The sequence below is a fragment of the Nyctereutes procyonoides genome, unplaced genomic scaffold (assembly GCF_905146905.1).
Source record: "Nyctereutes procyonoides isolate TBG_1078 unplaced genomic scaffold, NYPRO_anot_genome, whole genome shotgun sequence".
Classification (NCBI taxonomy): Eukaryota; Metazoa; Chordata; class Mammalia; order Carnivora; family Canidae; genus Nyctereutes; species Nyctereutes procyonoides.
The window spans coordinates 42507544-42533761 of record NW_026575121.1 but is presented as its reverse complement, the minus strand read 5'-3'; the positions used below and the strand labels follow the sequence as shown (position 1 = coordinate 42533761).

Below are 26218 nucleotides of genomic sequence, written 5' to 3'. Positions count from 1 at the left end.
GGGAGCACTGGGGCCGGCTTACCTCACACTTCCTCCCAACCCCACCCCACAATACAACTGTGGAACCCCAACTCCAGGCCACAACTGGATGCTGGGCTGAAACCTACTTCTACTTTAGTCCAAGACACTATCAGAACTCCTTTGCCTCACATCCTAGCTCTTCTTGGCCACTTCTTAAACTATAAAACCCTCTGGTATCCTATCTGATAATTTCACCCTTACCTTGCTCATCTCATCCATCCTTTCTTCTCTCTTCTGGACCCAGGGTGTGCCCTGTGTCCCATCCCCTTCTCCAAAAGCTCCCTGCATCCTCCTACCTCAACCAGAATCTGGTTCTCCCCTACAACCCCATCACATCTAAGTAGTTTATTCTCAAACTCTGGCAGTGCAGATAGAGGCTATATCTGCCCTGCTCCCCAATGGGGATTCAGTCAATTCCTCCTCTGATCTCTCCTATACAACTTTCTCCTTTGAGACTTGTGCTGACAATCCCACCTTCTCCCCCTTGCTCATTGCTGCAACCCCTCCCTCCCACAATCCAGAAGTTCGTTCACACCCCCATCTCATATCCTCTCCAGGTGTCCCTATGTCCCCAAGTGCCCAGGCTCCTAAGGACCCTGTGTTGCTGCTTCTACGGAAGTCTTGCCCGGACCCACATTTCATCCCCTGAGGCTGGCCCTTTCCCTCTCTCTCTGCTGTGCCAAATCATAAGAACCCAATCCCATCTATTCCTTCCCCTTCATTTCTAATTCCCTAGCTCCTCACCACCACATAAATGCACATATACACAGAGAGAAAACATTAGTATTTGTGTGGTAAAAAGTACTAAAGACTTAGAAGGTTTTCAGAGCATTAGTACAATAACCAAATATGTAATTCCTCTATGTGTCAGCCACCCTGCCATGTGGTTCTGCCTACTTAGTCTTCCTTCTTCATAATCTTTCAACAAACTGAAATAGTTCCTCCATTTTTATTATGCAGAGAGTTGAGTTCTGGGTGATTTAAAACACGGTTCCAAAATTCTTAACACTCTCCCCATCAACAGGTGAGATCTTTGTCCACTCTGCTTGAATCTGGATTCTGTGATTGCATGACCAAAAAAGATAATGACACAAGTGAATCTGTGCTGGTTTCTAGGCTCAGAACTTAAGAAACTGTCAGCTTCCATGTCTTACCTCCTGATAACTTGCTCTTATAACTCAGTCAGCAGGCTGTAAGAACCCCCAAATCACCCCATTTGCAGAGATCACCTGGAACAGCCATGCATAGATACTTTAGAGCAATGCCCAGCTGAGGTTCCAATATTCAGCTAGCATGACCACTAGACATGTGAGTGAGGTCACCTGCAGATGATTCCAGTCCCCTCTCCTATTGAGTCACTTTCAGCTCTTTTTCAAGTCTCCTCAGTCAAAGTCCTAGATATCATGGAGCAGAAATATACCAGACTCTGCGTGAGTCCCTGACCCGTAGAATTTGTAAGCACAATGGTTGTTTTACACCAGTTACTTTTGGGGCGATTTGTTACACAGCAATACAAGCTGATTCATGGGATATGGAAACTGAGAAGTCCCACAGTCTGCTGTCCATAATTTGGAGACCTAGGAAGGCTGGTGGTGTAAATTCCAGTCAGAGTCCGAAGGCCTTGGGAACCAGAAGTATCAATGCTGTAAGTCCCAGCCCAAGAACTGCTCATGCAGTCAAGCAGAGAGGGAATCCAACTTCCTCCACTTTTTTGTTCTATTAAGGCTCTCAACAAGTTGGATGATGCTACCCCACACTTGCTGGTGGGGAGGAGGGGTTGGCATCTGGTTTAGTCTGATCTATCAGTTCAGATGCTAATCTCTTCTGGAAACACTGTCACAGACATACCCATAAATGATATTTCATCCCAGCTATCTGGACATCCTGGGTCCAGTCAAATTGATACATAAAATCAACCATCATACCTTCTCTAGCTTTAGGCTCTCCATTCATTTCATTATTTCCTCCTGCTTCCTTAGTTTCACCTTCTGGCTTTCTCTCAGCCACTTTCTTATGGACAATACCACTCTTAGATTCAGGAAAGAGCGCCCCCATCCTGAGCCTCCATCTGTACCCCTCCTACTGTGGTGAGATGTCTATGGGTTCATCTGGATGTGGCCAATAGCTATGACCTTGAAATTCACCATTCAGACAGCTCTAAGTATACTTTCAAGGCCTGTGCAGGCCTAGAGCCTCATCTATCTTCCCAAGGGCACATATGACTATCACTGTGGCTACTCCTTGGCCTGAGGTATGGCCATGTGACCATATTCAGGCCAAAGGCATATAAATATAATCTCAGAGAAGCTCTTTAAAAATATTTATGCTAGACTTTCTCTTGTTCCTACCATCCTTCTTTTCCACTGACAATTCCTAGAGGAGCCCTAGGAGCCGCCTATCTGATATGGAAGAGCCACCCTGCAGCCTTGGACTATTCAACTACAGAAAGTTATATAAAAAATAATAATAATAAAATCTTTGTTTTTTGTCTATATTGTGATCCCTGTTGCAGCATTTTAGCCTGTTCCCTAAAGAATGTAGTTCCTCTAAACTTACACTGTTTCATATCACCCTTTGTACCATTGCCAGGGTGAACGATCCAACAAAATACAACAGTGCCATCCCAGTTTAAAACTCTTCTATGTGTCCCTGCTCCTCAAAACTGTTTCTCAAAAGACAAGACCAAAAAAAAAAAAATCTATAGATCTTCACATTCAAATCATTAATAAGAAGAAGGCAAATTGCTAAGGGACACTACAAGTTCTGGTTTACTGGCTAAAATTTGAGAGCCATTGACCTTTGCTTCATTTCCCACTTGGCTTCATCTCACACCATCAACTCCAGTCACACTAAATTACTCAGAATCCTCTGAACACATAATGTTTTTCCATCATTTCCATGCCTTTACACCATGTCTCCCTCAGGCTAGCATGCCCTTGACCCCTCTCCTTCTCTATTCTTTCTACTAAACACTTTCTCATCTTCCAATATTCAACTCACGCTTTCCTGAGGGTCCTAGTAGGATTAGCCAATCCCTGCTTTGATCTCTCTTCAACCCTGTCCAATTCACTATCATAGGATGTAAAATACTTTATAATAATTTTATTCCAAATCATCTTCCTTCTTCTAAACTGTCAGCTTCTTGAGGACAAGTACCTAGTAATTTCCCCCTTTTTCAGCTACTCATTAGTGTTTGTCCAAGAAAAAAGAAAAAAAAAACCCAGCCATTCTGTTTTAGTCTATAAGTTGTCTTGAAGAGTAACTAAAAATTTTTTTGATGAGCATAGATGCTCATAAATTAGGTAATTATTGAATATTATAGAAAAGATAAGAATTTTTTTCTAAAACGAACAAATTGGTCAGGCACATGAAAAATGTACCTTTAAAAACTTTATGTTCAAATAAGCATTGTTTCTTCAGAACTATTTAAAATTTATTATTAACAACAAAACAAAAACTTTTGAATTTTTGAATATAGAGAGAACAAAAGTGAGGAATGGGGAGTTCTTCCTAGTCAATTAAATAACGTGGCAGATAGGGACCCCTGGGTGGCTCAGTAGTTGAGCGTCTGCCTTTGGCTCAGGGCGTGATCCTGGGGCCCCCGAATGGAGTCCCACATTGGGCACCCCGAGGGGAGCCTGCTTCTCCCTCTGCCTGTATCTCGGCCTCTCTCTGTGTGTCCCTCATGAATAAATAAGTAAAATCTTAAAAAAAATAATAATGTGGTAGATAAACATGAATTTCACCCAGGAGACGGGTAAGTTATGGTGTAGCAGACTCCATGTCTGGAACAGTACTAACCCAAACACTGAAATCCCGAGCAAGAAAATAGCTAAATGGTATTTTGAAAAGTGGTTACATTTCTCAGAGAAATGTTGTACTATTATACCTAGATACATTAAAACCTATCAAATGATGGATTAAAAATCCTAGCAAGCACCTGGTGTACAGCAGGCTATGGATAAAAGATATTTGCTTTTCTCTTCTCATATAGCCATGATAGAAACATCCCATTTAAATGACACATAAGTACCTCATTTTTAAATTGGCCGTCTCTTTAGAGGACTGCTCTTGATTCAACTGTGATGCCCTATTCTTACCCACAGGCTTCGTCCTACCCCACATTCTTGTATCCGCTGAATTATAGTCAAGGGCACAGCTGAGTCCCTAAAATTCATTCTGCATCAACATTTTTTATACCTTTCCTTGTCTTGACTTACTCTTACACCTGAATCCCAGGACCTAAATCATACTCTTAGTGTTTATTCCATTTCCAACAAAGGGGTCCATTCCTTCTTCCCTATGCTTATCATACTGCAGCCCCCACAGTAGGTCCAGCATCTCCTAAACCCTTGGGGTGTCAGTCATGACCACCGTATCATGGCAGAGGGAACTAAATGCTGGTCCATGTCTTTAGGAAATACCATATTCTTCTAGTCTTCACCCACTGTTCTTTATGATCTATTCCTTTCATCAACCCCAATAAAAGAAGTCCTTCTTGTCCCAAGAAGCTCTGATCATTACATAGCTGACAGTGGCATTTTCTTGTGGGCCATGCCCTATAAATTCATAAATTCCAGGTCTGTTTATATAAGCATCTTAGACAGACTTGCTATACCCCGTTGAAAGCATTCTTTAGGGAATAATCATTAGGAGAATCTATTAGCATGTCTAAAAATTTGACCTGATAATTTCCTCTATGGCAACAATATCTTAATTTCAATCTAGTACTTTATTGTCAGGCACCATTATAATTCTCACTAAAGGAAGGCGTCACCTCTGTTCTACTCTTCCTGGCAAGGAAGACCACAGTCCAAATAGGTCTTGTCCATCAGTTAAAGATTTCTTACCCCCTGGCTTATATTACTTATATCATTGCATAATCATTCTAGAAGGACCTGTGGAAAACATCTTACCCATTACTTGCTCTTTCTTTCCAATAACTGTTCTAAGCCATGCAACTAATTCTACCATCTTTATAGTGGCTAACAGGAAACCCAGAGCCAAACTTTCAGCCCAGCTCGCAAGTGTTGATGCCTCATTCTGTTAAAACGTATGTATTTCATGTCTTAACCTTATACCCAATTTCATGTTATTTTTCCTACTCTTATTTTTCATATTATTTCTAATCTCAGATTCATATTACTTTTCTATTATTTTCAGACCACAGACCATACGGACTCCTGTGCATTGCTTTAAACTAGTATTGGAAGAACAATGATGCAAATACATAAAATAGAAATCTATAGGTAACTGAAAACAATGAAGACACTGAATGGCTTGACTTCTGACAAACTATTAGCTCCTCTAAGAGTTGTATAACTCACTCAAATAGATAGTTAGAAGGGGCCTACAGCATAAGAATACATTAACAATCCAGTGGGAAGCCTATGTCATATGAATAGTCACACACAACATGCAGTATAATTAAGGTTATTCACACAGCCATGAATTCAAGGTCAATATGGTCCTCTTGTCTATCAGGACTGATTTCAGCCGGATGCACAGCTTTAAAAAATATATGGGAAGTAGGTCCCTGTTGCAAAAGAAATAGAACAAAGAAATCTAAGTCATATCGATTCTACCTCTAAAATAATTTTTAAATTTACTTTTTTCCATCTGTACCACTGCCACTTGCACCTAGAACAGAAGTTTTAAGTGGATACTCTACAGATAAGAAGGGTCTTTTAAAAATGCAAATTGTAGCACTTACGCTGAAAAATTTCACATGCCTCTCTGTTGCTCTTGGGATGAAGTTCAAGATCCTTAACAGCCAAAAGGGCCTGTGACTAATCCCTGCCTCACTGGGTCACCTCTTTTCCGCTCATCCATCACTTTCTTAACCACTAGACACGTTCGTGAAGCATGTACCCTGTAAAACAAACATCCACGCAAGAATGACCAATTACACTCAAGCCTTTTCTCTTCCTCTCTGCAGAAGGAACCCACTTGAAAGGGTGGTCTGGTCTGAATGGATTGTTTCCACTTCATTCTCCCATCAATTCTGCAATCTCAATTCTGATCTCACCCCTTCCTGGTAAATGAAAACATCTGGATAACTGGTGAACTCCTAGTTGTCAAATCCAAGAGACATTTATCCGTTTCTAATCACTCTTGACCTCTTCGTGGGATCTGACACGATTTACTCCCCAGTTTTCAAAACCCTCCCCTCTCCTTGCCTTCTAGAACACCTGGGTTATCTTCTTTCTCTTTGTTTTTAATTATTTGTGTTGTCAGGTTCTGCCTCTCAGTTCTGTCCCTGAGTGATCTTCTACCCTCTGAGAGTCACCTACACACCTAGTGATCTCCAAATCTTCATTGGTGCCACCCTCTCAAGTGGTATTTGGGCCATGATTCCTACTATCTTTTGTGCATTACACCCTGGTAAACCAGAGTGGCCTCCATATCGACACACCCTTCCCCCCTACAGTGTCTTCTATGCTGAGAGCTACTTAAGAAACTGGGTATTGGGGTGCCAGGGTGGCTCACTTAGTTAAGAGTCTGACTTCAGCTCAGGTCATGATGCCAAGGGCCTGGGATCAAACTTCTTGGGCTCCCTGTTCAGTGGGGAACCTGCTTCTCCCTCTCCCTCTACCCCTCCCCACCACTCATACTCTCTCTCACTTGTGCTCTCTCAAATAAATAAATGAAATATTTAAAAAAAGAAAAAAGAAACTGGGTATCTAACCATTCTTCCTTCTCCATCTGCTCCATCCACTTTTTCAAGAAAGGCTTCTCTAAGTGGTGTTAAGTAAAAAAAAAAAAAAAAAAAAAAAAAAAATGTCCCAAAGAAATGATTTTAAAAAGTGAGTTAAGTCAAAAAACCCTATGCAAATATAATAAATTTGTTTTTGTTTTCTTAAAAATCAAATAAATCAATTCTCTCAAGGGTGGTACTTCTCAGAGCTTGAAGCTAATATGTACTATGTCTCTTGAAGACACATGCTGAGGATGTAGCATTCTTCTCAACCTGGTGAGACACTTTTTGGCTGAGAACACTAATTCAACAGCTACTAGAAATAATATGCAGCAGAACATCATTTGGGTTTTCCAGTTACTCTTTGAGGTCAACTCAACCAGAGCTCATAAAAACAGCATCCCAAAGACTGATAAATGTATAAGTTGCCATGTTGTGGGTAGGAGGGGGCATCCCTATAGCATACCTGGGCTCTAAGCACCCTTTATCAGAGGACTATTTAGGAGATGCTGTCTTCCTTCCACCTGTGCTAAATTACAGAGCAATTTCCTGTTCTCTATTTTGATTAATAAGTCAAATGAATTCATCAAATATTGATTAAACACCTGTTCCATACAAGACACTGTGATAATTATTAAGGATATCAAGAAGGGTTGAATGGAGTTTTGTCCCTTCAGGGCTCAGTCTAGGTGGAAACACATTTGTAAAAAATTTAATTAATGTGACAAAGTGCTATGAAGGAAGTATGTACTCAGTTCTTTGGGGGCACAGGGGAAAAAATGATTTCCTTTTTTTGGAGAGATAAGAGAGGGGGTCAGAGGATATTTTAACTACCAGCTTTCTAGTCTCCCTACCAACAAAAAAAAATACAAGATAGAATATAATCCCAAGTTATAATAAGGGGCTGAATTTATTATGGTTAGATTTACCTAAGTTCACAAAGCTGATGAGTAGCAAAACAAACTTGAACTCAGATTGGTCAGACAAGACTGAAGGGAGAGGAAGTAAAAGGATGAAAAGGTAGAGAGTGGAGCTAAGGAAAGGACACTAGAAAAGAAGGCAGGAATTATATCCCTGAGAAATTTAAATGCAATACATAGTAGTTTGAGCTTTCACCAGAAGCACTGGGAAGACGTGAAAGATGTCTTGAGATGTGAATCAAACACTGCCAGAATTGTATGTATGAGTTGAACAGCTTTCCTAAGACCTCCTCCTTTTCTTTCCCCACTCAGGTCATTTTCATAGTTAGTGAAAACACTGCCAATTCTATAAGGTGATCATTTTCTGGAATTTTTTTTTTAACTTGCAGCCAAGAGACCTGGGTCAATTTCTCCCTCTTGGGGGAAGGTGTATGGCAGTCATATTTTCTGCTATGTGAAGAAGGCTCCTTGCAGCAGAAAAAAAGTTCCTAAAGCCACAGAGTAAGAGATCTGTAAACATCCTAGTCTCAATTTTCTTTTTTTAAATCCATCTGCATTCCTGCCTCTGCCCTGTCTTCAGTGTCCCTTGGGATGCCTCAGTGGACTTCCAGTGCATTCCTATTTCAGTTTAGGACATTTTAGTTATGCTTCTGTCACTTGAATCTGAAAGTATGAACTAATTTAGAAGGGCAGTGTTCTCAGCTTTATCTCTACTTTGGAACATTACCCCTTGGAAACATGATGGCAAATGGCTTCCAATGAAGACAAAACTGGAAATGTGACCAATAGACTGTCACAGTAGTCCAAGAGAGAAATGACGTTTCCATCTGTCCTTATAGACATGACCATAATTAGGTACTCTGATTCAGAGATGACTTTAAGAAATAATTCCTAGCTCTTAAGTTAGTTTAGAGCACCTCAATCATTTCAGGGATAATCTGTGTGGACCCATTTTTCATATGGTGGCTCAGGATCAAAAACTGACCATTCCAAATGGGGAGGAAGCATATGACACCAAAGAGGAAGGGGCCAGATCATGAAGGGTCTACAGGAAAGTCAGCATCATCAGGATAAAGAACAACAAGGTTGCCTGTTTTGATTGTTGCCCTTGAACTCCAGCCTGAAGCCCTGAAGCATTATTACACAGAGAAGCTCAGGATAGTACAAGTGCAAGGGCTGCACCTCAGTGCTCCTGTGTAAATCACATACATAATCACATACTTAATCACAGAGTAAATGAAAAATTCCAATTCATTACAAAAAAAATCATCTTTGTCAAAAATTCAAAAGACAGAAATTTGTGAAGTCTCTTTTTTATCTCTCCACCCTCTCCCTGTCTCTCCAGCTATTGGGAGAGGCCATCCCCTTCCCTGATGTCCTGTTTTTATGTCTCTACTGAATATACCAGAAATGCAAGGCCCCCAACTGCCCTTTACTTGGGCCATTTGTCCAGTGTTGAGTTTGTGTTCACAACAAGCAATCTTGAAGGATAAAGGGCAGGATTGTTTCGGCTTGTTATAGAAGTGGTAATACCACCATCCCGGCTCCCCACCATCCATCAGATCCATCGATCCATCAGAGTCCCTCCCCTGTAATGCAACAAGTACAGGCATCCCTGGAGAGCTCCCTGTGGAGCAGGCTACCCAGCTCCATGCTGCTGACTTACTCTCCCACAGTCTCCTGTCTCCTGTTTTTGCCCGTGAAACGGTAACATGGCAGCTTTGAACTTGTAAGTAGGGAAACCTCAAACCCTTCACAGCCCCCCAGCCACCTGCCCAGCCACAGGTAAGCACACCTGGTCTTCCATCTCAGCCACACCTACATGCTTTGGCTTTCCTCCTCCTAATTTTACTCAAGGTTATATACTATTAACAGCACTTTGTGCATTTTGTTTTGGGGTATATTCATACATAAACTGATACTCGTGTGTGTGTGTATTTTTTGGTCAGGTTACAGTTTGTTTTTTCCTTTCCTGAATGCTGTACACCATTTGTTCTAATCTGGTTAGATGGCTTTCCTCTCCTGGTTTAATGTCTACATATGATTATCCATAATTTATCATTCAAAAGATATTAATGATATTTACATTAGCTGCATTATTTTTCTGTGCAATGAATATATATGTACATACATACATGTATATATTTAAGTTTATCTAGTTACTTTGTTGGAATACTTTCCTATAAGTTGGAGTTGCTAGGTAAAGGGTATATGAAGTTTAAATTTTCAGTGATAACTGCAGAATTCCCTCAAATGTACAGAGGGTCTTCATCAGTCTTCCTGTTCAGTATCTGTAGATGAGTGCTCTATTTCCTACAATCATAGGAACATTAGTTATCACTATTTTTAATCTTTGACAAAGTGATATTCATAAGAAATTAGTTTTCTTCTGTTAATGCTGAGCTCATGCATCTTCCATATCCTTGTTAGTCATTTATTATCATTTGGATTCCCTCTTTATGTTCTTTTTTCATTTCCCTTGGAATATTAGTGTCTTTGTCACCAATTTATAAGAGCTCACTTGTGATTAAGGATGTTAACCTTTTGGCAGCAGTGCATTACAGAAGAAATGCCATAGGGTTTTCCCCCCATTTATTTCACTACAATGTTTATTTTTTTGATCACACACAGGTTATGTATTCAAATATAATGTTCATTTTTTAAAAAGAAACACAAAGGTAAATCTCTGAAGGATTTAACACAAGAAATAAAGATGAGATTTGAGTTGTACTGGGAAATCAATTGGGAAGCAGTTGGGAAGTGGACTAGAGAGAGGGACGAGTAGATGTTGGCCAATTGGGTCATCCAGACATGAAAAGGCACCAGGTGAAAGCACAGTGGTGGCCACAGGAGTGTGTCCAGAGCTTACAGGGAGCATTTGTGAAGCCAGATCTAGAGAATGTGGCAACTGGTTAAATTGGTGGAGTGTGTTGAATTAAACTACTGTGTTACTATGGGTATGATCCATTCAATCACATTTCTCACTCAACCATAAAGAGCCAGGCACCCGACTGCTCTTCATAAAAAAGGTGAAGGGAAAGAGAGGGAGAGGAACAATTAATAAAAGCATAATCACAAAGCAGCTGAATGCAAGTAGAGAAATCATCCTTGACTGGAACTTCTAAAAACATTTATAAATTAACTGTAGAACAGATTTATGTCTCTACGAGTTTTAATTACAAATCAAATAGTCTCTGAAAGCTCAAATTTTAAATATTTAAAGTATATAAAGTTTTGTTATAGAGGATCCTGGAAGGAAATAGATCAGTACTGTTAAGTAGCATTATTTAATAAAATTTATAAGGAGAAGGGTATAGGAAGACTGTAAGAGATACCACAGTACTGCCCAGTTAGTAACTGTGGAGAAGAAACTGTTACTACATCTTACGGGGCAGGAAAATAAAGTATTGACCAGAATCCAGAGAGTTGTGAAGTCGCCGGCCAAGAACCCTGTGCTTCGATAAAGGAATGTAGCCAGTCTGTGGAGACTCTGTAGGGTGAGACCCCCACAGTCCACCTGTCTGGTCTCCTCTGCAGCACTGCTTCCCTTTGATGACCAGAGGCAAGAATGCCCACTCACACCCTGTCACCACCCAGACACAAAGCAGAGTGGGGCGTCTACCTGATGCGGGTGAGACCTGCCAGCACACTGCACCTTTGTGTCTTTTGCATGGAAGGAAAGCTCTTATTCCCAACACAGGGACACATAAAGACCCATCAGTGCTGACATGTAAAAACACAATAACACACAGCAGAGAATGATCTCCCCATCACCTATGAAAGTCAACTATATATTGTAGAACCCACCCCTGCTAGCATTCACTCAGCATACTTCCCAGCAAAGTATGTATGACCCTCTTGATCTTCATGGAGTTCATTTAAATGATAATATTTTGTAGAACACTGGTCTTATTTTTTTAACTACATAACAAGAATAAACAAATTTGATTTCAACGTGGAATTAAAGTATAAATAATATACTATTTAATGTATTAACTAGAATAAGGAATGAAAACATGGGCTATGTCTCCCAGAGCACAGGATTAATACTCTAAGGGTAAGTGAAGGGAGAGAAACATTTGACAATTTGATATTTTATTAGTAAGAGGGATTTCTACTATGATTTCTTTGCCTGCTCCCTGATCCAGCATAAAGAATCACTTAAATGTATCAAAAAAGAACATTTGTAATAGAGTTAACCATGTAGCATTGTGTAGAGAATGGTATTATTTATGGCTTTCTCCCCATACCATGTGGTCCTCCAAAACCACTGAAAGGGAAGAGAAAAAAAGTTCTATCACCATTCCTATGAAGAAAGAAAAACATTTTCTGAGAAGTTGAGTTGTTTGCTAAAGGTCACATAGCTAATAAGAGATAGAGTCAAGACTAAGCTATTTCAAAACTATAAATTCATTGTTATTCAGTAAAATATGTGACCATAATATGGGATAAATTATAAGGTAAAATTTTTTTTTCCTGTTTATCCCATGGCAACATTTCAATGCTTTGTTGGACCTACTATTTTTCCTTATTTTGCAAGTAAGACATCTCCAAAGATGAGTAGAATATTAAATATTTATTAGCCCGAAGCTTATTTGTGCCCCTGCACTTATAAAAGTAAATAAAGTTTAGTTTTGTAACTAAAGCTCTTAACTATAGAAACCCAGCTCCTTAAACCCTCACCTGACAAAGAGGACCCTGGACTCATGCATTCCTCAGCTTTTTTCACTCTCCATGTTATTCCTCTTTCCTTCACCTTTTAAGTCAATCAAAAAAATAAAATAAAATAATTAAAATAAAATAAAATAAAATAATAAAAAAACTTTGTTAAAAATGACTTTTTCCCCCCAGAGTGAAATGTATTCCAAGCCTGGTGAGAACAGGCTGTTAATCTCTTCATTTTATTGACCTACTTCAGTTTCAGCTCATTAAACACACACATTTTCAATGATCAAAAGAAAATGAACCAAATGTAACTTGCTACAACCTTACTAAATAAGAGAGCTATTCAAAAAGCAAATAAATCTGCACAGGTAATTTAATATTGACAATCTTCCATTTAAAGAATATATATGTAATGAGCAAGGACATCCAGAAATAATGTTTACATTCCTTTGATCAATGAAGGCACAATCTTGCTCTTGCTATCGGACTCCCTCTTGGTTCTTACCCTCTACCAAAAAGAATGTTGAAGAAATCATGAACTGTCCCTTGAAACTGTAAGATAAAGAAAAGCAAAATACTATGAGCTCTAAAAAGTTGGCTGCAAAAATTACTTAATTATATTGCCTATATACAATTATAAAGCTAAAATAAATTTGATGATCACAGCACAGAAGAGGAAACCCAATAACTCAAACCATCACCCTAATAAGAGTAATACACAATTTATTTAAAAAGAAACGTTTATGGCTTCTAAACATATTTGAAATATATTTAAGCTCATAGCTGAACCATATCAAAATATGCATGTCTCATTAGCACTGACTTAAATAATCCTTCTATTTAGGTAGGATTTCCTAATACTTCTTGTCAGATATCATAAATAAATAATCAACTACACTTCACATGGAGAAAAAAATTAGAGAGAGGTTCTAGAGACTAGGTGAGTTTTTCTAAAATTGGAATTGTTGGAAATACTCTGGAGACAGATTTTATCTGCTACCATATATCATGTTTTGTGATTTGTTTGCTTATTCTGAAAGGCTACGGTCTCTACACGTGGTCTGCATGGAGTCTGCACCCCACGCTGGTATCTTTCAACAAACAATCGTCCCAGCTCAGGAATAATTCCATAGGTAAGTGATATGTGCTTTACTGCCAACATGAATTAACAAAGGTGGGAGATGGGGTAATTGAATCATCTTCTAGTTCCTTACTATTAGTCGCCTAACAGAAAGAAACCACTTTGCAAAAAAGGGAAAAAGAAAGAAAAAAATTTAAATAAAACACAAAACCACAATCCAGAGCCAAATATAAATCATATTTGGTCATCTTTATTTTTCTCCATTCTCCCAACAACACACAAATTAATGCTTGAAGTCAGATCAGTCACTGTCTACATGATGATAAAAATGTGTAAATGAATCCCTTAATGTTAAATAATCTTTTCCTTTTTTTGTGGAGTATGCAAAGCAAGCAGGCTCTAAGTGACTAAAAAAATGCTTATGTGAGCTCTATTTAAAGCAACTGGATGTATAAAAATTTGAGTTTGGCACTGGAAGGCTTAGGGCTAATGGTCCCAATCTGACGTGAAGTAAAAAGACATACGGGTCAATCTTAACCCATTTACCCAAAACCAGAAAAAACTTTAAAAATATCATTATATATAGTTAGCAGAATCTTGGATAGACTATCCTTCTGTGGAATTCTAAAGTTTAACTTAAGAATCAGAGAGGTTTGAGGGTGTAGCAAATTATTTAACAATTATTTCAATTGTTATTCCATGTCAAACACACTCTAGGCACCAGATATTCTTCGGTGAATAAGGTAACCAACATTCCTGGCTACATGATTTACAGGGCCCAGTGCAAAATGGGAATGCCGGACTTTGTTCAGACTTCAGGATGGCAACAACAGAGCATTAAACCAAGCATGGAACCCTGTGTGACTGCACAGGTATCATGCCCATGGCTTTGGCAGACATGTTCTCTTGTCTCATCATGCACACAATCTAGTGGTGACAGAGCAACAGTAAAAAGAAAGAAAATAGGGCACCATGAAAGAAACAAAGGAAATTCTACAATAATGACTGGGGGAACAAAGGTCAGTGACCCGTGAGAAAAGCCTCTCCAAAGAGTTGACATTTCAGCTGAGATCTGAACCAGTCAGTTATATAATGTGTGTGTGTGAAGGAACCACAGATTGGACAGTTTATGCCAACAGTTCTCAACCAGGATGATTCTCTCTCCCATGGGACCTTTGGCAACGTCTGGAAATATTCTTGGTTGTCACAACTTGTGGGGTAGGACATTGCTACTGGTGGCTAGTGGATGATGGTCAGGGAAGCTTCTAACATCATACAATATATAAGACAGTCTCCTGCTCCTCACACAACAAAGACTAACCCAACCCCAAATGTCAGTGGTGCTGGCAATGAACCATCCTGATGCAGAATGGATGTAGATGATGTGCAAAGCCATGAGGGGGGGAAGAATTTGTCACATTTACCTTTTATGTTGTAGCCATGTGACTTTATGGTAGTGAATATTGGAGACCTCTATTTTCAACAACATGGTGGTACAGTGAAATACTATACTGTCACTTAAAAAAACATTTAGAAAGATATTTAAGGTCACGGAAATACTGATGTGTTTATAATGGTTACTAAGAAACATAAAGTGGCTATATTCTTTCAAAAAATAATATTTATATGCTTAGCAGAGGACTGATGAGGGTGTGGAAAAGGTAATGCAAAGAGTTACTGGTGGTTATTTCTGGGTAGTAAATTTTGCTTTCTTTGTACTTTTCAGTACTTTGAATTTTCAAGAGAATGTATATTCTATCATAAAAACATGAAAATGCAAAATCTCATTTTCTTTCTATAAAATTGCGTTATGCGTTCAACTTACATAGCAGCCATATGTGAACTTGATATGGCTAATCAAAGACCTAGAGGGGATTATGCTAAGTGAAATAAGTCAGACAGAGAAAGACAAATACTGTATGATTTTACTTATATGTGAAATTTTTTAAAATGAAAAGACAAAACAAAGAGAAGCAGACTCATGCATCCAGGAGATAAACTGTTGATTACCAGAGTGAAGAGGGGCTGGGGAATAGACAAAAGAGATAAAGGGGATTAAGATTTTTCAGTTGTAGGGGATCCCTGGGTGGCACAGCAGTTTGGTACCTGCCTTTGGCCCAGGGCGCGATCCTGGAGACCCGGGGTCGAATCCCACATCGGGCTCCCGGTGCATGGAGCCTGATTCTCCCTCTGCCTGTGTCTCTGCCTCTCTCTCTCTCTCTCTCTCTCTCTCTGTGTGTGTGTGTGTGTGTATCATAAATAAATAAAAATTAAAAAAATAAGATTTTTCAGTTGTAAAATAAAAAGTGATGGGATATAATGTACAACATAGGAAATTCAGTCAATATTACTGTAAAAATTTTGTATGATCACAGATGGTAACTAGACTTATTGCAGGGATCATTTCATAATATGTAAAAATATAAAATCACTATAATGTACACCTGAAATCAATAGGATATTGTATGTCAGTTATACTGCAATAAAATGATTAAAATTCTAAAAAATTAAAAATCTTAAAAATAATTTTTAAAAGAAACAGTAAGTGTGAGCAAGGATGTGGAGAAAAAGGAACACTGGTGCACTGCTGATAGGAATACAAACTGGTGCAGCCACCGTGGAAGACAGTCTGAAGGTTTCTCAAAAAACTAAAAATACAGTACTCGTACTACCGGGTATTTATCAAAGAATATGTAAATACTATTCAAAAGAATATATGGGGCAGCCCGGGTGGCTCAGCGGTGTAGCGCCGCCTTCAGCCCGGGGCGTGATCCTGGAGACCTGGGATGGAGTCCCACATCGGGCAGCCTGCATGGAGCCTGCTTCTCCCTCTGCCTGTGTCTCTGCCTCTCTCTCTCTCTCTCTCTCTCTCTCTCTCTCTCTCTCAAATAAATAAATAAAATTTAAAAAAAGAATCTATGCATTCCTATACTTATTGCAGCATTATTAATAATAGCTAAACTATGGAAGGAGCCCAAGTGCCCATCAAAAGAAGTGATATATATATATATAATATATCACATATATACATATATGCAATAGAATATTATTTGTCCAGAAAAAAAATGAAATCTTGCCATTTGCAACAGCATGGATGGATGGATCTAGAGAGTATGATGCTAAGTGAAATAAGTCAGAGAAAGACAAATGCCATATGATTTCACTCATCTGTGGAATTTAAGAAATAAAACAAATGAACAAAGGAAAAAGAGAAGAGGGTGATAAACAAAAACAAACCCTTAAGTATGGAGAACAAAAAGAGAGTTACCAGGGCCGAAGAGTGAGGGGGATAGATGAAATAGGTGAAGGGGGTTGAGAGTAAGTTGACCTTGTTGAGCACTGAGGAATATAGGGAACTTGTTGAATCACTACATCGTATACCTGAAACTAATACAACACTGTATCTTAACTACACTGAAATTAAAATAAAATAAAATAATTTTTAAAATAATAGAATATAATAATAACATTTTTTAAAAGCTGCCCTATACACTGTGACCCATAGAAGAATGACTAATCACTTTAGGGTGATTTTAACAGTAACATTAGTAAAATTTGAAATTTCTAAAGCTGAAAAGAAGAATTGAGGTCACAGTTGGCATCTTTTCTTCTAGTTGAAGGTCAGGCTTTTATAAAAGAAGGGTAGATACGGAAAATGACAATTCTCTATTACAAGTAAAGCTATTGTTACTTAACCAACCAGATCAGTCACAATCTATTCCACATTCACAATCTATTCCAACATTCACAATCTATTCCAACAAAGCATATGACTGAAGTCTCTCATGACCCCATTTTAATCAAATGGGTTTATGGTTTCTTCAACAGTTACACCAAGAGGCCACTGATTTATAAATCACTTCTGTTTAAAAGAGCCCTCTGTTTGTTGGAATGTTGCTACTGGTGTTACACCAATTAATGACAAAAGAAATATTACAGACTTAGAAGGTGTCCTTATTAAACCTGGAATGTATATTACATACATACACACACACACACACACACACACACACACACACAAAGACAAGACAAAAATCTGTATTCCAGAAAGTCTTAGACAAGCTGGAAACTGGTTGGGGGAAGAATAAAATAATTATAAAATTATACAAATACAAGATGTTGGACAGTTGGCAAATGGAACTTAAATTGTGGGATGAAGGTTGGATGGGAACACACACAACATTTATACTTGCTAATAAGCTAATTATGAGGAACTAGGGTGTGAGTAGTACAATTCAGGCCCCTGAAGGACAGTCATACTTTATATATAGTCTTAAAGTAGAAAACCATACTCTTGTTCTTTTTTTTTTTCATACTCTTGTTCTACCATTAAGCAAATAAAACACAATGCTCGTAGCCCTCAAAGCACACACTCGATTTTGCAGAGGAGAAAGTGACAAGCTGCCCTGACACTGGACCAAGTCTTGATGTTTACAAGTCAACACAGATGACATGATGACATGCGCAGATTTGGAAAGTAATGATGGGACAAAGTCACTGGAGACCTGCCATGAGGCAGGAGAGCCACCAGGACACTCTGCAACCTCGAAAGACTCAGCAGCGCCCTCTTCTTCTTTTTTTTTTTTTTTAAGATTTATTTATTTATTTAAAGAGAGAGGGAGAGAGAGAGGCAGAGAGAGAAACAGGCTCCATGCAGGGAGCCTGACGTGGGACTCTATCCCGGGTCCCCAGGATCACACCTAGGCTGCAGGTGGCACTAAACCGCTGCACCACCAGGGCTGCCCCCTCTTCTGACCAAAAAGACGGCTGCTGCTGCTGCTTCTGTAAGGACAACCACCTTAACCCCCCTTGCTCTTGAGCAAGTAATAAAGACCCCCAATTCCTGAACTGCCCTGCTTCATTCAACAGTCCTTGATACCACCTACCACAAGCCCAAATAGAGAAAGCCCTTTCCCAACTGCCCTTTACCAAGCACCCACAGCTCCTGTGGTGAATGATTGCCCTTGCCACAGCAAGCAAGACAAGCCTAATTTGTTTGATTAGGGTTGTTTCTGAAAGGTTTTGGTAGATGGGCTTCAACACAAGGCAATCCTGATATTAATATCTGCCCCAACATCAGACCATGGGTTCCATGGCCTTGGAAATTTGATCACCACAACTATGTTACTCAATTAGCATAAAGGGCTAAATTCATTAGAAACAACAGTCCCAATTTGAGATTACAGTCCATGAATGACTATGGCCACCAACCAGATCACTGTATAAATCCCTAAACACCCCCTCCATGCTCTACTTTGTCTCCCTGAATCCAGACTGCAGAACCATGGCTGTGGTAGTGGAAGCAATAGCTCTGGACTCTGCAGCCAGCAGCAAACACAGCTCTGTTTCTTGGAGCCTCCATTAGTTCACGGAAATATATACATTCACATATATATTTACCCTAACCTAATAAAAAACATTTAGATAGGTTTCTTAGAGCTTCCATTAGCTCATGAAAAGAAAAATAAAAGATCCACTATAACCTAATATATTCCATTTTGAATAGAAACTTCTTTCCCAATTTGTGACTGAAAAAACACTATTCATTTTAAAAACATCTTCTGATGTATAGAGATCTAAAACTAAGATTTCACCCTTAATAGCCAAGTCTAGTTAAAATCAGGACACTAAATAAAAAACTGTAATGATAGCAGCATTTTGTGAGCACTTACTATGTGCCTAGATTTGTGCTATTTTACACACACACACACACACACAATTTCATTTCATCCCCGCAACAACCCTTTAAGAACTAATATTTCCATCTTACAGATGATGAAACAGAGGTTTGAAGAGGATAATCAATCAACCTAGGTCCCACAACTACAAGGGGCAGAACCAAGTTTTAAAACCCATCTGTTGGGAAGCCTGGGTGGCTCAGCAGATAAGCGCCTGCCTTCAGCCCAGGGAGTGATCCTGGAGTCCTGAGATCAAGTCCCACATCAGGCTGCCTGCATGGAGCCTGCCTCTCTCTCTACCTATGTATCTCTGCCTCTCCTCTCTCTCTCTCTCTCTCTCTCTCTCTCTCTCTCTCTCTCTATCTCTGTGTGTGTGTCTCATGAATAATAATAAATAAAATCTTAAAAAAAAAAAAAACGTCGTTCCAAACTCCAAGGTTACCAGGTAGATTGCTTCCGTTAGGTGTGAGAATGAATCAACACTGTCCTTGAAGCAATTATAAGATTGGATCATGAGGAAAGCATTTAAATAAAACTATACAACACGAAAATGTCCTTTAGTATTAGATTTTCATTTTGCCACATCAAGTGTATTCTTATTATCCCATTTATGGGCAAAAGCAACCAAGAAACCGTTATCTTTCACAAACTACTCCTTGTACCAATGAACATCCACTTTTTTAAAACCAGTTGGTATATAAATTACCTGAATGTAGTCTTGGATTTTTTTATACGCTTCTACTTTCTGAATTACCTTCTTAAAAAAAGGGAAAGAATGCAAGTGTGAACAATGCATGTGTGAAGAGAATTTCAATGGGAAGGCATTATCCCTCCTCCCCAATAAATAAAATAAAAATAAAAGGACCTTTAAAAGACACTTTCACTAAGTTTTTTTTTTCCTGAATAAAATAAACAAGAGCAAAGGGCACCTTGACTGCTACTTAGGAAATAAAATCAGAACGCAGGGAAATCTGTAATTCTAATCACATTTACACCTTCTCTCCTTTTTTAAATTTCTCATCCAACATCCTTAGGAGCTCAATAGGCTTAAAAGAATTGGAGCAGGGTAGAGAACAAAGGTGAGGAGAATCTGAGAAACGACTTGAATGGCTGTTCTCATCATTTTAATAATTCCAACTTGGGTAACATAGTTTTCAAAAGATGTAAAAGTCACAAATGCAGGAAGAAACTATAAAAAGTTGTTCTACCTGCTTGTGTCATAAAAATGGCATTTTGACTAGACCTCTCAGGAATTAACCACTTGTGGACAGTGAATGAAGAAAGCACACACATTTTCAAGGAAACAATACCAAATTTAAATGTATGAGCTTTTTTTTTTTTTTAAGAGGGCCAGAGGGAGAAGGAGAGAGAGAAGGTTAAGCAGGCTCCATGTCCAGCTCAGTATAGAGCCCGACCGACCTCAGGACCTGAGCCAAAACAATAAGTCCAACGTTTTACTGACCGAGACATCCAGGCACCCCCTAAATATATTAGCTTTAGTCAATGAAAGCCCATAAGCCCCCAAAAATATGTTTATTACAAGGAATATCAATATTTGCATTGCTACATGGAAATGACTACTTATATAAACTATTGTTCTCTCTTGAGATTGAAGACGATGTTAGAAAATAAGATGCCTGACTGGGGGTGGCGGGGTGCACCTGGGTGGCTCAGTGGTTGACCGTCTGCCTTTGGCTCAGGGCGTGATGCCAGGGTCCTGAGATCAAGTCCCTCATCAGGCCCCCCATGGGGAGCCTGCTTCTCCTTCTGCCTCTCTCTGTGTCTCTCAGGAATAAATAAATAAAATCTTAAAGAAAAGAAAGAAAATAAGATGCCCAACTACTATACTCAATCAAGCTAAATGTTACAGATCATATATAAATATAAAAATAAAGAAAAACAGTTACGAAGCACATAGTATACTCAATTTGGGAACGAGATCATTATAGTGAGAAGAAGAGAAGCATCAATGTAAAAAAAATAGTTCAGTATTTCATTTAAATATTCAAATAAAGCAATGACTAAATATATGGAGACAAGAATGACTCTAATCAAGGTGATTTTAATTCAGAATAATACTTTCATGTGACTTTTTTTTAAAGCAAAATCAAGAGAATTTAGTCCTTCTTTTCACAGCTCCACTGACGCCCCTACAAGTGCAACCCTGCACAGCCCCTTTGGTATCTACTGCCATGATTCTTCCATTACATTAAGCCACAGATTTTTTTTTTTTTAAAGTCTTAGCAAAGGGGACCAATCCAGAATGTTTCAGAAAAGAAGGTGCTTCCCATCCTGGCTCTTTTTTAGGGGTCACATGTATCAAATGCAAATAAGGACATCATTTCCTTCTCTATAGGGCAGAGCTTCAGCTTCCCCTTATATCCTGGTAAAAAGGTATGCCAGCGATTGATACTCCGGAAAGTTCCTCTTCAAAAGAGATGAAATATGCACCAGGTTCTAGAAATGTGACACCTAATCAGTGTGTTGCATTGAGCAGGCTACCAGAAATACTGAGCTATGAGAAGGGCCATGAAATCAAGGCCTTACTGGGGAGCTGTCAACGTTTCCTGAACACAATCAGCCACAATTATGGCATTTGTGGGGCAAAATCTAATAATGCAGGTCAGGATTTCATAAGTTCCATACCTTCACCCTGTCCCCCTCCCCAAAACAAACTCCCACTTTAGTAGTATTAGCTACTGATAAGTGAGGTTTAGTTTTTTTTAATAAAAAGAAATGCACTGATATACGAGAACAGGTTTATAAGAGGATAGTACTATCGTTTGAGGAGAGAATTGCCCTAAGCTGAGAATATCAACTCTTTTGTTTCAATTAATATGGGGGGGGGGGAAGCACCTAGTACTGAACAGGCATTCAAAGAAATACCTGAATAATTTCAAATATTAAAGACTGGTCATGTAAACGGAAATGGTTTTCCTTGTAGGATGTCTAGGTTTTCCTTGTAGGATGACTGGGAGAATTGGGTTCACAACTAGCAAAGCAATCAAGCAAGACAGCCACAGCTCCGTGGTGCTAAGAGCACGTCTCTTAGCCCTAAAAACTCAGGCAGGGGACGTATTTTAGATCCAAGCATCCTCTACAAATTCTTTATTCAACCAATAAGCTCACAGCGTTCGTCTGTGTGTTGCCTTCACAGTCAGGGTGCATTGCTCCAGTAAGATCATAGCTTCAGACACCTGCTCTTGCGTTCGAGAACTAAGACCGAACCGCGCAGACCAAAGGTGAGCCGGACCTCTCGGACCTCTCGCCGGCAGAAGGAAGGTGCGCGGTAGCGGCGGGGAGCAGGGCTGAGCGTGCAGGCAAATCGCGCTTGCCAGAAGCAGACGTGCGCGGCTTCGATCACGGTCTTCTGGCCGCTTCAGGCTGGGGTGTATGGCTCATCCACGTCCGGCGAGTGGCTCCCGATACGTTCGACCTGATCGCCTGTTGCCTCCACACACCGCAGGCGCTGAAACTGCCCGGCGGTCCGAGGGACACCCTGGGCAGGGCAGGTTCCCCGCAAGCAGGGCTCGCTGCGGGCGCGGGGAGGCGGCTCGGGGTCACGCCAGCGTGCGCGTTCGGGGTCCGAGTCCTACTTAACAAGGAGAGCGGCTGCCCTAGGCGGTGCCCCGGTCTCCGCAAGGCTTGTGATTTCAGCATCAAACTTGGAGCGACCGACCAACTCTGTCACCGCGCGAGAGCGCAGCAAACCGGGGCCCCCCGCGGGGCGGCGCTGAAATTCCCGCTCGCAGCGGAAACGCAGTCAGGCCGCGCGGCCCGCAGCTGCCCGCTCCGCCGGCCTCTCCCTCCGCGTCGGCGGAGACCAGGGAGCCAGCGCGGGCCGCAGACGCCCGCAGCCCCGCTCGGCCGCACGCGGGGGCAGGCAGTCCCGCAGATGCGCCGCGCGCGGCGGCTCACCCGAGCTTGCCCAGAGTCCCCCCACCCCACCCCAGGTTCGCCTCGCCCGGCCGGAGCGCCTGAAAGCGCGTCTTCCCGCGAACCGCCACCCGAGAGCCCCGCAGCGCCGAGAGGGCGCTCCGGCAGGCCCCCGGCCCGCGTCCAGGCGCAGCGCCCTGCGCCCTGCGCCCTGCGCCCTGCGCCCGCCCGCCCGCCTTACCTGCCCGCGGCGAATCCGGGAGCCCCTTGACAGCTCCCACCAAGCGCCACTGGAAAAGTTTCCGAACTTCTTCGCAGCTCTGCATTCCCTCGCTCCGAGGAGACCCGACCAGAGCCAGAAGGAGGAGACAGCAACACCCCGCGCGCCAGCTCCGTGCGTCCATCCTCGGTGTCCTCGTCGCCCCTTCCCACGGGGTGGACACCACTCTCCCCCGCGCGCCCTGCTCTGCTTTGCAGGCGCTGGAAAACGCTCGGCGGTCGCGGTTCCCAAAAGGTGCAAGCTGGCGGCCGGCGTTCCGGGGCCGTTTGGGGACACCGGCTTCACCTGGGGGCACTTGGCTTTCTCCCGAGGAGCCCCTAGACTGAGACAGCAGAGTTCTCCAGCTAAGCGCCGTGGGTCTCCCTCTCCCGCGGGGACGCGTTGGCAATGCCCCAGGGAGGAAAACGGCTGGAGCCGCACGGAGCCCGAGAGCATCCGGCTCCCGCCGCCGCCGCCGCCGCCGCCGCCGTGGCCGCGGGCTCAGCCGGCAGCAGCCAACCTGGGACGCGCCCGCGCGCCGCGCTCCGAGGGCAAGCCCCGCCCCTCCACGGTCCGCCCCGCGCCCAGGCTCCGCCCCCGCGCCCAGGCTCCGCCCCGCGCCCCGCCCCCGGCGCGCGTCCGGGGGCCGCACCCACCTTCCCGCTGTCACCGCGGGCCCCCGCGGGAGAGACCTCGGAGCCGCCTCACCGACACCAGAGCCGGGCGGCGCTTTCCCGGTCCTTCCCGAGGAACGACGGGCTGATGGAGATGGAAAGGAGAGCGAGCGTGCGAAGAGGTTCCGAGAAGACAAGGGATGAGAAAGGCCAGCTGGAAGCAGGATGAAATACTGGACTGGAAGTCGAGGGCTTCGGTCCGGAGGAATTTGTATTGGAAACTGCATGAAATGGCATCTGGGCACAACCCACGGGCAAAAAGCCTGCAGTGGAAGGTCCCAACTCAGAGGCTTGATAGCATTCATAAAAGATGTTCAGAGGGTACATGAGAAGTTAACTTCTTAAAAATTGGTTCATGTGACTGCCTTGGAACATTCACTGTGATCCTCTGCAAGAATGCAGAAGTCGTTAAGAATTGCATTCAGACTCTGTCAGGTTCTTATTATCACGGTAAAGTCCAGCTTATTCTCTTGTCAGCCTCAGCCTCATCTTTTACTTCCGTCCTTCCTATCTCTATGGGCCCCTCTGAGCTTTATCACCTCTGGAGTTGTTTTTAAAGACATTTCTCAAAGAACTTCTATGATAAGAGTGCTCAGGGGAGTTTCTAAAAAGGAAGATAGAAAAAAGTGAACACTTTGATTTAAAAGTGACAATGGAATTCGGTCGGTTTACAATTTATAAAAAACCATCGACCATGAGTGGGTCAGGTGGATTTTCTAAATGTGACTGACGCAACACTAAGCCTATGAGTGACAAGCATCTCTTCATCTAAAGACATCTGAGGATAGTACTACTCCAGTTAAACAAAACTACTTCAAAGCATGAGGCAGGGTGGACTATAAATGCCTCAACCACTTAAAAGGAATTTAATCTCAAATTGGAACCCTTGCCAAGAGATAATAGAGATGAATAATTTGAAGTCTTAGTTAAGTGTCATGGGACTTTTAATGACCATTTGATGTCAAAGGCAGCACTTTCAGGAGCAGATTGCTTGCTTTAAAACCATTCCAGGGAAATGGCTGAGATACTTCTTCAGTGATATAGTGCTCACTTGGCTTTTGACATCAATTCCATGAATACTAGATTTTTTTTTTTTTTTGGAGAAACTCTCTTAATAGATGAGAATTGAAAAAAATCAGCTGCTTTTAAATTCAAGGACTTCAAGCAAAGATTTACATATGTATCCTAAGGGGAGCCAGGAGAAACTTCCCCCATAGACTTCTTCTGTAGCCACCAAGCATGGGAAGATTGCCTGAGTCAACTATATATATCTATCAGAAGAACAAGAAGAATGACCATAAAGATGTGTATAGTGCCTAGGTGACAGTCATGCTTTTTATGGATACTAAGTCATTCACTTAATCTGTAGAACAACCCTATAATGTTGGGTTAACTACTATTATTCTAACCTATTGGTTACATTCAGTAACAGCAAAGGTGGTTTATTAATTTATCAGACTTTTTACTAGTAATTATATATATATTTTTATCTATGGAATTTTATTCTACTAGAACTCCTTCTGTGTCAACATAAGGCTAATAAATCCCCAGGTTTTACTGAAACTTTTTTTCTTTACCAAGATCTCTTCTTGATAGATTTGATCATCATATAGTATTACCATTAAAAGAATCCTTAGAGATTACCTGGTACAATTCACTCACTTGGAATTTCTAAAACAATTTGTCTTGCAAGGGTAAAATCACAAACACAACTGAGATTTATTGATGGTTCAGTAAAAACTAATCAACTAACAAATATTGATTGAATACATACTAAATATTAAAAAAACCACTGGCTAGGCATAATAGAGATTATAGAGACATGTAAGCAAGTTCTCTTTGTTTTCGCCATTTATTTCAACAAAACAAGTAGGTGGGAAGTTATATAAAAATGGAGTAGGGGCTAATGAGAAATAAGCCCATATAAAATGTTCCACCCAACAATTACAAAAAATAGATATTTATATCTACTTTTTATTCCATATTACTACCATAGTAGATGAGCCAAATTGGCTTGGAGGGCTTGTTTCCCTAGAAGTATCCTTATGCCAGGACCCAAGCAAACCAAACCATATGCGCCGGCTCTGTTGTGACACTTCAAGACAAGTTTCCTTCTTCCAACCAGAATGCAATACCAAAGTGCTTTTTGTATGAACATTCTAGAACAACCTCTACATATTATATTAAAACCAATCATTTTTTTCAATTTACCTCTAAATATTACAGATGAAGCTAGGGAGAAATTTCCTTCTTTTGATAAGTGATAATGGCTCTTTTTTCAAAGGTTATTCAGTAAACATTTATTGAATGCCTTTTATCTAATAGGCATGTGGTTTGCTTTTGAAAT

At 41.0% G+C, this 26218-nt stretch overlaps 1 protein-coding gene across 1 annotated transcript in view; it reads right to left on the bottom strand.

Moving 5' to 3' along the window:
• Positions 1–23668, bottom strand: part of GPC5 (glypican 5) — a 1134491-nt gene extending 1110823 nt beyond the window's left edge. Inside the window, exon 1 of the mRNA XM_055335624.1 lies at positions 23180–23668. Coding sequence (XP_055191599.1) covers positions 23180–23342 — 163 coding nt within the window. The 5' untranslated portion in view covers positions 23343–23668. The remainder of the gene's footprint in view (positions 1–23179) is intronic.
• Positions 23669–26218: the final 2550 nt, after the last annotated feature.